General features: G+C 42.9%; 3 protein-coding genes across 3 annotated transcripts; 2 read left to right on the forward strand and 1 right to left on the reverse strand.

The window, feature by feature from the left end:
* Window positions 1-1793: 1793 nt before the first annotated feature.
* Window positions 1794-3452, reverse strand: LOC307263222 (uncharacterized protein). The gene is made up of 4 exons (XM_080044328.1): window positions 3147-3452; window positions 2922-3000; window positions 2722-2824; window positions 1794-2485 (listed from the first exon to the last, which is right to left on the reverse strand). The coding sequence occupies exons 1-4, from the start codon at window positions 3443-3445 to the stop codon at window positions 1815-1817; spliced, it is 1152 nt and encodes a 383-aa protein (XP_079900454.1). The 5' UTR covers window positions 3446-3452; the 3' UTR covers window positions 1794-1814.
* Window positions 3453-3904: 452 nt separating this feature from the next.
* pgls (6-phosphogluconolactonase) lies at window positions 3905-7402 on the forward strand. Its single transcript, XM_080043755.1, has 6 exons — window positions 3905-3964; window positions 4330-4620; window positions 4716-4823; window positions 4928-5029; window positions 5662-5802; window positions 6161-7402. The coding sequence occupies exons 2-6, from the start codon at window positions 4357-4359 to the stop codon at window positions 6305-6307; spliced, it is 762 nt and encodes a 253-aa protein (XP_079899881.1). The 5' UTR covers window positions 3905-3964; window positions 4330-4356; the 3' UTR covers window positions 6308-7402.
* A 14-nt stretch (window positions 7403-7416) lies between these two features.
* colgalt1a (collagen beta(1-O)galactosyltransferase 1a) lies at window positions 7417-14226 on the forward strand. Its single transcript, XM_080043754.1, has 12 exons — window positions 7417-7791; window positions 9916-10026; window positions 10127-10244; window positions 10830-10964; window positions 11074-11278; window positions 11397-11516; window positions 11691-11767; window positions 11896-12002; window positions 12097-12229; window positions 12313-12440; window positions 12565-12768; window positions 12874-14226. The coding sequence occupies exons 1-12, from the start codon at window positions 7568-7570 to the stop codon at window positions 13148-13150; spliced, it is 1839 nt and encodes a 612-aa protein (XP_079899880.1). The 5' UTR covers window positions 7417-7567; the 3' UTR covers window positions 13151-14226.
* The last annotated feature ends 542 nt before the right edge of the window (window positions 14227-14768 follow it).

Below are 14768 nucleotides of genomic sequence, written 5' to 3' on the forward strand. Positions count from 1 at the left end.
GTGTGTCTCTCTTTTTTTCCAACTTATTGTAATGAAGAAGTAATTTACCATCAAAGACACTCTGACACATTGTGACAACCAACCCCATCAAGGGGTCGGTTGTCACACACTATGGGGTTGTTTGTCACAATGTTATCTTAATGGGAAAAATCTTAAAAAGAAGGCAAGGAGGCAGAACCAAATTTGAATGTTTAATTGCATTGTCAAGTTGACAAATAGGCCTACATAACTTAATGTAGCCTTGGCAGCTGGTCTAGTTTGGGATGCACTGGGTTGTTTTGATTTTGTTGCCCTTTTTTCTTTTGCTTGCTAGCTGCCTTTTCCTGCTCTATTCTTTCCTTCTCTGGGGTGTCAGTGAGGATACAGCTTGACAATTTCTTTCGTTATTGAGTTCCTTTTCTGGCTGCAGCCTTGAGATAACATGTGACAACCAACCCCCCAAAAAATTTGACGACCAACCCCAACTTGAATTTCTTGCTAGCATCAAGGCCAACAACCATCTGACAACTAATTAGCTTGCTAACCACAATCTAAACTATAGTTTACCCTTCACACTTTCTGAGGGTAACAAGTGTTTTGTTATAAACCCATCGTGTAAAAGCCTAGAAGAAAAATACTGAGAAGCAAAATATTTTGAATTTGACATGAAAAACACAAAACATCCTCTCACCTGAAATGCAGCAGTCTAACTCCAAGGAAGTCTATGTATGTGACCTCTGATCCCAATTCTGGACCTTTTTTATATCAACATTTCAGAGCTAGCGCGCTCTGGTGGCGAGATATAACGAATGTGACATCCAACCCATGTGACAAATTACCCCGTTCTCCCCTACTCTAAGTGCAACAGCTTATCAAAATACAGGTAGGCCTAGGTTTATTAAGAGTGCAACAGCTTATCAAAAAACCTATAAATAAATGCAGGCTACTCTAAGTGCAACACCTTACAGTGTTCCCCCCCAAAAAATGTGTTTGTCAAGGGGTCACTGTCCAGGGTCATGGGAGTCGCGGCAACATTTTTTGGCTGTATTTTGCTCAAAGATGCCAATGCACAGTACAGAAATAAACAACTGCTTATTTGAATACAAAAAAACTACAGACACTGACTTTACAGTTGTGCAATTTTGTTTGCTATGTGAAGGTACAAATGTTGTGCAAACATGCAAAGTTCTACTGCTGCAATATTATGCAGACACACTAAATACAAATAATGGACCATACACTTACATCATTAGGAGCTTATCAGCTTCACTGGTGCCTTGCTCTGTGGAATTGTATGTGTGTTGGTTATTAATTGTTCAGCCATTATCCAGGCTCTACTGCAGGGGTGCCCACTAGGTCGATCGCGTGGCATTCTTAAAAAAAAAATTAGAAAAAAAATTACTTAATTTGTACTTTGTACGTACTTTGTAAATATTACTGTGATGTCACAGTAAAATACATCACAGTAATATTTACAAAGTAAGTTTTTTTTTAACCCTATATTTCTCTTTCTGTGACATCACAGAAAGAGAAATATAGGGTTAAAAAAAAACACTCTTTCTGCCTTTTCTCAGGCTAGGATGAACCGATTTCAATTTTTTTCGCACATTTATACTACATAGGATCTCAGAATTCAATGCACCTTCATATTCAAACCGGTGAAGTAGGCCTTTAAATTTAGCGATCGACTGGAAGTTAAATATATGAAAGGTAAGCTGGAGATAATGCATATTGACACATATAGTAAAAGCAGATATAAATCTGGAGAAAAGTTAACTTTATTATGGACAAAATGTCAATAAAACAGCAGGAGAAATGACATTTGACTGGCTGTTTTAAGTGGTTCCATGTATGAATGTCCCACTGAATGTTGGTGCAGTAGATTCATTACCATACATGTTAAAACTAGGATCTAGATGTACTGCCAGGTGCTTTTTCAGATTACAGTTCTTTGTGAAACCCTTGCCACATTTCATACAAATGAAAGGCTTTTCTCCGGTGTGTGTGCGCTGATGCATATCCAGAGTGCATTTCTGGATGAAGCCTTTCCCACAAACAGGACAGCGGTACGGCTTCTCCCCGGTGTGTGTGCGCTGGTGTGTGTACAGGTGCCCTTTCTGTGCGTATCTCTTTCCACACAGCGTGCACCTGAACGGTTTCTCTCCTGTGTGGCTTCTCTGGTGGATCTCCAGCTGGCTGAAGCATCTGAAGCTCTTGCCACACTGCAGGCAGCCGAACCTCTTGGTGGCCGAGTTCCTCAAGTTGTGAAGCTTCATATTCCTGAGCATGCTTAAGTTTTGGGGGGCTACATGTTGAGCAAAGCTTTTCCCAGCGTCTAGGTTTGTGTGTGCGGGTGTAAGCTGTGGAGTCCACTGTGTGTCCCTCCTCCCTGCTCCAGTGCTCAGGGCCACAAAGCTGTCAGTAAACGTCGGCTGACGCTCGGCCACGGCCATGGGAAGCTGCATCACTTCTGGACTCTTCTGGGTGTCTGCGACTGCCTCCCTTCCTGTTGACAGAAAAAGAGCAAATATAAATGTACAACATTTTCGACCTTTACAACCCAAAGGAGTAATACATCTGTGCTTTACAGCCTACTACCTATAAATGGTCAGCAATAAAAAAAAAATCTTAATACAAAGTCCACTTCTCTGTCACTCAAGATCCAATTTATGACGCACAAAGGTACTGTCCTCAGTCAGAATGTGTCCATATAGGCTACATTTCCTATAAGTGGTTACTTACTGTTTTCACTTGTCCAATTGTGTTCAGTGGCTCCATTGTCCAATTCTGTGGGCTCTTCCTTTACCACTATTAATTCAGGATGTTCTTTTGGTGGACTTGGGAGCTGTGAAGAAAACAGTAGGCCTATATGAATGTCACTTCAACATAAAGAACCCAGTAGCCTACATAGTGACATAATGTGATCAGTGTGTAGGACTCACTTCAGCGGTGGCATGCTCTTCACCTTGATGCAAACTGCTCCTCTCAGTGGAGGAAGTTATGCATTCCCATGGGCTCTCACTAGGATGCAATACATTTAAATGAAAAAATACCAGGGATGGTGTAGACTAGCTGACTAGTAGACCTTGATGGAGATGTAGGCCTATATATGGTAGGCCAAACCAGTAATAAACATACAGGCAGCACACAGGAATGAACAAGCTTACCTTTTTATGGCAGGTCTTGTCCTGTCAGGCTCCAGTATCCCGTCCTCTGGAGCGTCCCTCACCACTGAGCATACTGCGGCCGCTGCCTCCTGCATGCCCCCTTGGGCCATGTAAAGCAGTTTCTCCATCAGCTGCAGTTTCTCTGTAAGCGACTCGATTTCATTGCGCCCCCGAGTTATCTCTATTTTCAGCATCTTCGACTCGATCTCGACCAGTTTGCCTATCTCCATTACAGCTGTTTTGGATAAGGCGTCCATGATGGAGCCGAGCTGCGTCTGGAAGGAGAAGACTGTCGACATAGTTAAAGCTTTCTCTTAATGGGCGCGAGACGCACACCGAACAACTGTAGCAGTCGAGAGGTCGTAATGTTCTGTAAAAGGAAGTTACAACGTATTAGCCGAAAGGAGCCGTGTCTCTTCAAAACTAAAGTGGTTGAAATAGACGCAGCAGTACCACCAAGCGGCTGGGAGGAAATGTCGCTGGCGGACTTTAAACTACAAAATAGACATTGACGCATAGTGACTTTGATATTGTGTGAAATGTCTTCAAATCCCTTGAGGTGTTTTTTCTTTTTTTAATTAGATGCGTGTCAATAATTCTGACTTTTTATGTCGTTGATACCACGAAACTAACGGCACAGGTTGAAACCATGGACCTATTATAAGAGGTTAAAACCAAACTACTCAATGAAGGACTTCATTGACAACAATGCAGTGCGGCCTAAACACAGAACGTGATTGGCTGGTGAGAGCTAGTTCCAGGAAGTAGACTACTGCATGGAATTATTTGCCGACTCAAACCAAATCCTCCTCATATTAGTAAGTAAATACACTTGTTTTTCTCAAATCTTTGGGATTAAATCTCAAACTTGAGGTTTGTTTAAGATGTGTAAGGAATGACCATCGTCTCCTGTTTATTAGCGATACTGGCGAATGCAATAATATTAATGCAATATCGTGCAGAATTAGCAGGGTGTTTTGCCCCTAATAAGGTTACATTACAGTATCAAGCAAAGTCTAGTCAAAATATCTCTTAAGGGGGGATTTAATATACCAAGACGAAGAGTTTTTGGAAGGTGGTATTTACAGACACATGATGACTTGCACAATGTTGTTGTGCGTAACTTCCTGTTAGGCTTATATTGCTCAAAAACCAGTTCTTCCTCTCTCTCCTTTCTTCTCAGTAACTCCTTTATCCAGACAACTCTCTCATGGCTGGCAGAAGGGTTGTGGTGTTCCCCTCGTCTGTGGAGCTTGGTCCAGCGTTGGCCCATCTGGTGACATGTCGAGCTGAGACTGCCATGGCGTGTCGTGGCCGCTTCACCCTGGGCCTCTCTGGAGGCAGCCTGGTGACCATGCTCAGCAGAGAGCTGCTGGCCCTGCCTGGCCTGGACTGCAGCAAGTGGGTTGTTGGTTTCTGTGACGAGCGATTGGTTCCCTCTGATGATCCTGATAGCACCTACGGGCTGTACAAGGTATCTGTAAAGTGTGTTTGTTTGAGCGTTACCTGGTTGCATCCTATTCTATTACATTGGGGTTCAATGTATGTAAAACTTTGTTTCTTTTCCAGACTCACTTGTTCTCCAAGGTCAACATCCCTGACAGTGGGATCCTGACCATCGATTCCTCTCTTCCAGTGGGCGAGTGCGCTGCGGACTATACCCGCAAACTGAAAGAGGTGCCACGTCTTTTACTGTTCTGTGATCAGTTGTGGAGTCACACAGGAATGTTCTCTAATGTGTTTTAAATGTTGCGGTATACTATACTATACCAAACACACAGGCTTTCCCAGATGAGGACATGCCCATGTTTGACCTGTTACTGCTGGGTATGGGCCCTGATGGACACACCTGCTCTCTCTTCCCGGACCACCCTCTTCTGGAGGTGAGGGCATTGCTTTGTTGTATTTGCCAGACATTGAGGCAAACTATGGAGTTATTTGCCAAGAGGATTGACTTGACTTAACCAATAAGACATTCTAGCTTTATTTAGGTATGAATGTTTTATACTTCATTAAAAAAGCATTAAAGTAGCTCCTTCATTGAGATTGTAAAGACATCACACTACATCTTAATGTTTTTGTCCATGTTGGACAATGGAACGCTATAAGGAATGTCATTACATTGCCATGTTTTTTTTATTCTGCAAAAGTTTCTGTAACTATCTTCCTCTCGGTTATAGAAATCTGGATTTATTTTTCTGCAGTACACCTATGAAAGACATTTAGTTTCATTCTGGCAGGCCTACTTATTAGGGTCTGGAGGCATGTTGAAGCTCCTGATTGGCTAGTCTGTAAGAACAATATGTGTATTGTCTCTGTGCATTTCAACTCTCCCTCATTGATTATTGATGAGTTCTGTTTTAAGCACAACTTGGACATTGTGGTCTTCACTGCAATCTGGCTCAAGTTCCATCATTTATTTGACAGTTACTGTTGACTCTTGGCTTGTGGTTCTGTGGTGAACGTATGCATGACACATGAGTGTTCACTGGCTTTGATGTACTCCATTATTAAGGAAACTGAGAAGATTGTGGCCCCCATCAGCGACTCTCCCAAACCCCCTCCACAGCGTGTCACTCTCACCTTCCCAGTGCTGAATGCTGCACGCGCTGTGGCTTTTGTCTCAACGGGAGGAAGCAAAGCAACCATTCTCAAGGTAACATTTGGAGACTTTTATTGACCCTACAAATTCAGAATCTTAGAACCCTGCAATTTTTGAAGACACAATAAATCAGCTTAGAGAAGTTCCAGATACATAGTTTATTAAATATGAGATGGAGACATTGGAGATAAGAATCAGTATTTAAAGATGACTGATGGACCAGTAAAACATGATGGAACTAAAACTGAACTAACAACGACAATAACTAAACATACACTATCTTCTACTTAATCAATGCTGACTAAAAGCAGTCAAATAATGTATGGATCAGCACATAAAGCAACATGCTTTATACTACTGAAAGCTGGAACATTTGCTGTTGTTTTGTAACACACTGATTCTTTTCCTGCAGGAAGTGCTTGAAGTTAGAGAGGGGCCAGCCTACCCAGCAGCCCGTGTGCTCCCGGCTCAAGGCGAGCTGTTGTGGCTTGTTGATGAGCCTGCAGCCGCCTCCTTATCTATCCAGGTGGAGAGGCTGGGCTCAGGGGCCAAACTATAAAGCTTTCCTCCTGCTCAATGGACGCGGGAAGTCAACACTGGTTTGAAAAAAATGTATAAGGAAACTGAAAAATAGTGCACTACATTCCTACTTTCACATGGAAGTGCTGTAGGTTTTTATGTAGAGGAGATAGATACTGAGATATAAGGATTGACAAAAAAAACATAGAGGAGACCTGTGTAATTTCCAGCAGTATATTTTGTGCTTATTTTTTTTTTATTAACCTTTATTTAGGTAAAATCTCATTGAGGCCCAGGGTCTCATTTACAAGAGAGACCTGTTCAGGTAGGCATCAGCAGCAACACAAAGTTACAGACTAACTAAACATACAGGAGACACAACACAGAACACAAACGGTAAAATAACGCAGTACAAAGGGCAAAGAACAAATTAAGTACAAGTTAAGTTATGTACAAGTGCAGACCCCCACGGACTGTCTCAACAGCCTTCCTACTAGCAGTCTAAAATCCCCTAAAGAAATAAAACTGGACAGCTTCAGCCTCTGCTGGAGCTTGTTCCAGGTTGCAGGCGCAGCGTAGGAAAATGCCTTCTTGCCCAGTTCAGTACGGACTGACGGGATGGCAAATGAGATGAAGTCCAGGGACCGGAGGCTGCTTATTTAAAGTGTGTGTGTGTGTGTGTGTGTGTGTGTGTGTGTGTGTGTGTGTGTGTGTGTGTGTGTGTGTGTGTGTGTGTGTGTGTGTGTGTGTGTGTGTGTGTGTGTGTGTGTGTGTGTGTGTGTGTGTGTGTGTGTGTGTGTGTGTGTGTGTGTGTGTGTGTGTGTGTGTGTGTGTAAATGGGTTGGAGGTTTCACTTTATTCAGGAGAATATTGAATAAAAAAACTGGACAAAGTTACCTTATCAATGAACTGTACACATGTCTTTGTAAATCTTCAAACCCTTTTGTATAATATCAAATCCAGTCTCACCTTGACATGACACTGGAAAGCAGCATTCCTTTGGAGCTGATTTTCACTACTAGCCTGATTGGGAAAAATGTAATAAAATGTTAATAATAAAACATTTGACTTGTGTGTTTGCTGAGTAGGCTATTCATGGTCACTAGCCCGTCCCCTTTAAGCTTGCAGACCCACCCCTTTAAATCTCAACACGGCGGTGTTGACACATCAGAAGCTTCTGCACAGACTTTGCTTTTCTGTGATGACCGCGTAGTAAAGAGATAGCTCTTGCACAGCAGGGACTCGTCTCGAGCTACAACCACCATCCACTTATTTATATACTTCTGCATTTAATGTTGCAATGCACGGCCTCGCCTGCCTCCCCGCCGCCCTGCTCCTCTTGCTGCTGTCCTGCTCCAGTCCTGTCCGCGGCTACTTTGCGGAGGAGCGCTGGAGCCCCGAGTCTCCCCTGCTCGCTCCCCGGGTCCATGTCGCCCTCATCTGCAGGAACGCCGAGCATTCTTTGCCATACTTCCTCGGTACTATTGAGCGCCTCAACTATCCCAAGGACCGTATGGCTCTTTGGTAAGTTGTAACTTGGACTTTTGAGTTACCTCTCAAGCAAGTAAACGGCTTGGAAGTAAAGTTAACATGCCTTGTTGCTAGCTAAAAAGTTATTTCCCGCTAAAGGGAACTGTTTCCATAACCTGCATTTCTGCTCGTTCGGTTGAATTCTGGGGAATAGTGGAAATTGGGCGGATCCGTATGGAATGCCTTGTTACTAATGGTAACAACGTGTTGCGGGTTGAAAAATGTCAACCATGAATGCACATGTAAAGCCACTTTAGGTAGCCTGCGGTGGGCACATCTCATTGCTCATCCGAAGGGGCCAGCAGCATTACTGATGTGTATACGTGGAGGGGAGGGGACGGGACTGGTCCGTCCACGAGGGGAGCTAACAAGAGAAACACTGGAGAGTTTACCTCCATGACTTAGACCTTCTCCAGCAATATCACCTCCTGTCAACCTGACTCTTTGATACAGTACTGGAGTGATCGACTCCTATTGACCATGTCAGGGACCAGACACTAATTACTGATCGTTTAGCTTTATCTCCAGGGAACATCATCTGTGGCAAGCGTTTCTGCATTACTATATAAGGAAATGGAACAAAAAATAAAGTCCACTAGTGCTAATAACAACCGAGAACTAACTACATTCTGTCCCAGCCCGTTTTCTAGACCTACCTCTACCACAGATGCACGCACCCTATCTGACAAATGGAACTTTCTAAGGAAATGATAGAGGGATGGATGTTAGAGACCATTTTAACATCTGTTTACAGGCAAAGGTTGTGTGCAGTATAAGGTAGATGTTAGTCTTAATAACTAAAAGCAGCACGTGTCTGTTTCCCCTTGGTAAGTGTGTGTGTGTGTGTGTGTGTGTGTGTGTGTGTGTGTGTGTGTGTGTGTGTGTGTGTGTGTGTGTGTGTGTGTGTGTGTGTGTGTGTGTGTGTGTGTGTGTGTGTGTGTGTGTGTGTGTGTGTGCACAGTTAGCATGCTGGCCTGGAGGGCTCAGAGAGGTATGCTTTAATAACTTGGGGATCAGTTCATGTTTTAGAAAGGGGCTTAATGTGAGGGGAATGGTTTGATTTCTCCTTGTTTGTTTGGTGCTCAATAAAAGCCTTCTGTAAACAGTTATGACGTACGGACAGTTTGGTTCACCTTAAGCAGCATCTGGGAAATGCAAACAGTCGTGGGATGTTGTAAACACATTTCAATGCTGTGTGCTTTGTGTTCAAGCTTTTTGCATCTTCTTGTAATCTTGCCCAAGCCTTCCTTTCCAATCAGCATTGGCCAAACTGTCCTTTTAAATGTTTGATGAATGTTTAGATCACCAGTGGTCCACCATTTTAAAACTAGGCTTTAAGTAAATATTTCTTTGAGACAAACATTAGGAGTGTGTAATTTAGAGTTTGAGAATTTTGAAGGATGGACAGCCAGCCATGAGGAAATATATGGCTTAGCAAGCAGCTGCAGGGTTTGCACAGATTCATGTGAAATATGTCAGGAGAACTCAACTTGGCTTCACTTCATTCTAAGCAAAATATAAACTCAGTCAACTTAGTGCAGCTGTTTATATGTATTTATTTATGTTAGCATAGACTGTTGACATGATGTACTACATGTCTGTTGAAGGAAAGCCTGTGGATGTTTCTAAAGAAACTCAGATGTAGTGACACTTGGGATCGACACGTGGCATGATCTCATCCTTCTTCAGAATTAGATCTTAAATGCACGCTGTGTTCATTAGTCTGACACATGTGGGAATCCATTCCTTCTCTTAGCTATTGTAGATCAAAGTTTCCCCTCTGCGGTTCATTTGGTATGGTTTGGTTTTCCTTTGTACAGCACTCCTAAAAGTGTAACATGCTACCCAAAATGATATCAAGTGTTTTTGTTTTGGGATGTTGGTATCAGTATCACTGTGAGTTCTCACAGCTGCAGACAATGAGCACACAGAAAGTGAACACTGGGCTTTTGTTATGTGAGTCGTGGTATCTTCTCTCCTCTCTTGTCTCAACTTGAATACAGTCGAGTGCTCCATTCAGCCGCTGGTGCCGTTTGCCATGTATTGGCCTCAAGTTGTTGATAATGTTCAACGCCTCTGACGATTCTAATCATTTTTGCTTTTGTTGTATAATGACAGGGTAGCAACTGATCATAACAAGGACAACACCACAACCATTCTGCGTGACTGGCTTGTCAAGGTGCAGACCCTTTACCATTATGTGGAGTGGAGGCCCAAAGAGGAACCCAGGTTGGTTACTGACTAGAGTTTCTCTTGACATGTTGTGTGGCTTAAATAGGTCAAAGAGCCCCTGAACTCAGTCTGATTAACATCCAAATGTCTCTTGTAGGCAATACGAGGGCGAAGATGGTCCAAAGCAGTGGACAGACCTGCGTTATGAGCATGTTATGAAGCTTCGGCAGGTGGCCCTGGAGTCAGCTCGACAGATGTGGGCCGACTATTTTATGGTAGGTCAACGAAAGGACACTTTACAGGCACAGAAGAGAGCACAATAACTCAAGATTTAATTTCGATTTTCAGCATTGAGCCAAAGCTTCTACCCAGTCTATCCCTATTGTTAAATAATGGCAGCAGAAGGATAAATACAGCGTAAAGACAGTCCAAAGCACCGCCACCACAAGAGTGAAGAGTGAAGAGTGACAGGGAAGGGTGTGGAAAATTGTCCCACTTCTATTTTTCTGTCTCTTATGGTCATGGTGATAGAAAGCTGAACTCAACCTGAACCATAACTCAACCCAGCTCTGAGCACACACACACGTCTAGTTGCATTCCTCAGCCCAGACCACGTCTCCTAGCTCCGGTGGGGTATCATTCTGAAGGAAAAGTGCATCCAGAATCTTCTCAAACATCCTAAGCCTTATGTCCGTCCTTTAAACATATTTGAGATGAATAGTCTTGTTTTACCATCTCAGTTTTAGTGCCTCGTGTAACCCTTGTGACCTGTTTAGCATATTTTTCAGTTTTTGTTTGTCATGCACCTCTTTGACTATTCCCAGATGTATTGTACAGCTTCTCTTCTCTCCCTTGTGTAGCTGGTGGACTGTGATAACCTCCTCACTAATCCTGATGTTCTCTGGAAGCTCATCAATGAGAATAAGACCATCGTTGCTCCGATGCTTGACTCCCGTGCAGCCTATTCAAACTTCTGGTGTGGAATGACCTCCCAGGTACTGTGTTGATGATTAGGTTTACATGCTTGTATATGTCTAGTGTTTATTCACTGAATGCTCTTAAATCCTCTATGGACTCAACTGTTAATCCACTGTGCTTCTAAAGGGTTACTACAAGCGCACCCCTGCCTATATACCTATAAGGAAGCGTGAGCGCAAGGGCTGTTTTGCAGTTCCCATGGTCCACTCCACCTTCCTGATAGACCTCAGGAAAGAATCAGCCAGGCAGCTGGCCTTTCACCCCCCACACCCAGAATACAGCTGGGCTTTTGATGACGTCATTGTGTTTGCCTACTCTGCTCGGATGGCAGGTATTTTACAATGCAGTGCTTTGATTCAAACATGTTTCACATTTGTCTTTAATCATTTTAACCTAAACTTGTTGTAACTTCCGATTGAGAAAATCTTTCCATCTTCTACTCTCCACAGATGTCCAAATGTTTGTCTGTAATAAAGAGACGTATGGCTTCTTCCCTGTGCCCCTGAGATCCCACAATACCTTGCAAGACGAAGCTGACAGCTTCTTACACTCCCTGCTGGAGGTGGATGGTGAGTAGCTTGCTTCCAGACTGAGGGCTTTACTTTTGCATCCATCTCCCTTTCATCCTGTGGCTTGAAGTCTGTGTTCTACTTTCTGATGTTTCATCTAACGATGACTATCAGCATGGGTCTCCATGAGTCATTTATACCATTTCTGCATCCATCTTCCCTCTCACTGTGTAGTGCAAAACCCCCCTGTGATGCCTTCCAAATACGTACATGTTCCTACAAAACAAGCAGACAAACTGGGCTTTGATGAGGTGAGTATGGAGTGATGTGAAGATGGAGTCTGCAAAAATGGCCTTCTTTTCACTTCTTTGCTGAATGCCTCCCCTGCTGTTAGAAAGCTATAATTACACTGACTGGCTTCCCCATTGGCCGTGTGCAGGTGTTCATGATAAACCTACAAAGGCGGACTGACCGCAAAGAACGTATGCTCAGGGCTTTAGAGGAGCAGAAGATTACATGTAAGGTCATTGCAGCTGTAGATGGGAAGTAAGTTCACTGAGTTTAATTAATGCTTTAAACTTACTCAGTAAGGACACTTACCCTCTCTCGTTATCAATGTGCTGTTCTCTCTCTATTTCAGAGCGCTGAATATCAGTGATGTTCATGCTATGGGCATCCACATGCTCCCTGGATACAGTGACCCCTATCATGGTCGCCCACTGACAAAGGGAGAGTTGGGATGCTTCCTTTCCCACTATAACGTCTGGAAAGAGGTGAACCTCAGAAGCCAAGCAATAGAACATGTGTGATCCAGCCCGAGGTTTGACTGATGGATAAAGCTTGTGTCTGGCCTTAGGTTGTGGAGCGACGGCTGCACAGCTCCCTGGTGATTGAAGACGACCTGCGCTTTGAGATCTACTTCAAACGACGCTTGATGAACCTGATGAGTGAGGTGGAGGAGCAAGGCCTGGACTGGGATCTCATGTGAGTTTGTGATTCCTTCACCATCTTTCATTTTAATATAATTCTCCTACATGGAACTTTACCCTAGTTTTAATCTGAGTTTGCGATTTGCTTCTCACTTTGGCGTGCTATGTCTTCATTTCAGATATATCGGTCGGAAGAGAATGCAAGTGGATCCGGAGATACCAGTGCCTGATATACACAACCTGGTGAAAGCAGGCTATTCATATTGGACATTAGGCTATATGATATCATTACAAGGTGCAGAGAAGCTTCTGCGAGCAGAACCACTGAAGAGGATTCTGCCGGTGGATGAGTTTCTTCCCATCATGTACAATCAACACCCTGTGTAAGTATTTCTACTCTGCCTAGTTCAAGGACTTTCCACAATATATACATCTCTTTTCTGTTATGACATTTGGTGTTTTTCCTGACATTATCTTCTCTTCCACAGGTCGGATTATATGGCACAGTTTAAAACCAGGGACCTGAAGGCCTTTTCAGCAGAGCCTCTTCTAGTGTATCCAACACACTACACAGGCGACCAAGGCTACATCAGCGACACAGAGACATCCACAGTGTGGGACAATGAGAAGGTCCGTACAGACTGGGACAGAACAGGGCTAGGGAAATCTAGAAAGCAGGCGGAGATGAACACGAAGGCCCAGAACCCAGATGTTCTCCAGTCTACTCTGGACAGAGCAGCGCAGGACGAAAGGGACGAGCTATGAGAGGAAGTGAACGGGCCCTTACAGCTGCAGGACACACCTCCTTAGTTCTTCAAATCCTTTCATCTTTGATCCTTTTCATATAGCATCACAGCAGGATATGACATCAGAGTTTGTAGAAGAGGATCACTTATCCTGATGTGACACGTTAAAAAAGGGATCATGTGTGTCCTATGTTTTCGGTCATGTTTGTTTGTAGTTTTTACTTTGTAAAGGCACTAGACTTGCCATTTGGAATGGCATTTGCAGTACCCAACTTCTGTCTGTCATACAGAAATTAAGCTGAGCATTAGCAAATAATACAATTAGACTGTTCAATGTTAGTCTTTGTGCAGTAAACTACGGTATCTAAATTTGACATAACACTGTGAAATACATTTTTTTTTCATGATACATTTTTCAGGACTACAAATGAATTAGGTTTTACGCACACTGTATGTCACTATGCAAAATCAAGACATTCATGTGTTCAATGAAGCAGTAATCATTCTAAATGCATTGAACTCTTTCAAAACGTTCAAGAGGAGAAACATGTGCATGGCTTTAGCTTTAATCTTTTAAACATGTGTTATAAATAATCATTAGCCAACACTTGCTTGCAGTGGGGTTTAACAAAGCAACAAAAGACAATAGCAACAGTTGCACTCAGCTCAGAATCATAGATGTACAGAACAACTGTAGAGAATGTACAAATGAAATTTGTTATTCCTGTGTCTCTTGTCGCTGCTTTTGAATTGTTTCCAGAAAAATGTCACCAAGCAGCTGCTGACATGGTTCTAGATGGACTGAACACACCTCACACTTTGTGGTTTGGGAGGAACCTGGTAAGTTCCCTCATAAAGAACCCACTCAGCCAAACACTCTGTCTCCCCACCTCTTAATGCTTTTCAGTTACATCTGAATTTGAGCTTTTCTGGGTGAGCAGGACCTAATAAAGTGCCTCCAAAGAAGATTAAATTCATTATTTATCTTTCTGTCTCAAATTGTCACAAAATCTCCCAGGAATTAGATTTTGATTAAATGTAATGGGAGACGTTGATCAATGGTTCTTGCGCAAAAGAAATGTAACGGGTGCATCGTGCCAAAATAAAAATAAAATGTTTCATTTTTAAAAGAAAAAGATGAATTTGTAATTATTGTGATTGTTATTATTCTATACATTTGTAAACCTAATTTATTACTGACGCTTTAAAAAATGGAGTAAGCAAGACAAGCTTTTAGCATTAGACTTGCTCACTTGTTTTATTTTTCTTACACAGCTTCAATCGTCAAGCGAGAGCTGAGCTGTTCTTTACAACCAGATGGAGGACATTTTGCAACATATTCAGACAACGCTGCTGTAACAATGAATACTCTGCTGTGCCCTTAGATGGGGCAATGGCACAGTTGAATATGATCTAAAGGGTCCTTGGATAATCAAATGAGAAGTAGCATGTTGGACTTGCAGCAGCTACAACTGGCTATCGGCTGTCTTGTCAACACCAATACCTGCCAGTATCAAGGTCACATACCTGTATCTGTAATCCATCTTTTGGAATACATACATGCGATCCAAACTGTTTGCACGTCAGTGTTACAGAGAACAAGCCACCGGGCTCAGAAATGGTGTGATAGCATAGGT

The sequence above is a fragment of the Ammodytes marinus genome (assembly GCF_949987685.1).
Source record: "Ammodytes marinus genome assembly, chromosome: 16".
Classification (NCBI taxonomy): domain Eukaryota; kingdom Metazoa; phylum Chordata; class Actinopteri; order Uranoscopiformes; family Ammodytidae; genus Ammodytes; species Ammodytes marinus.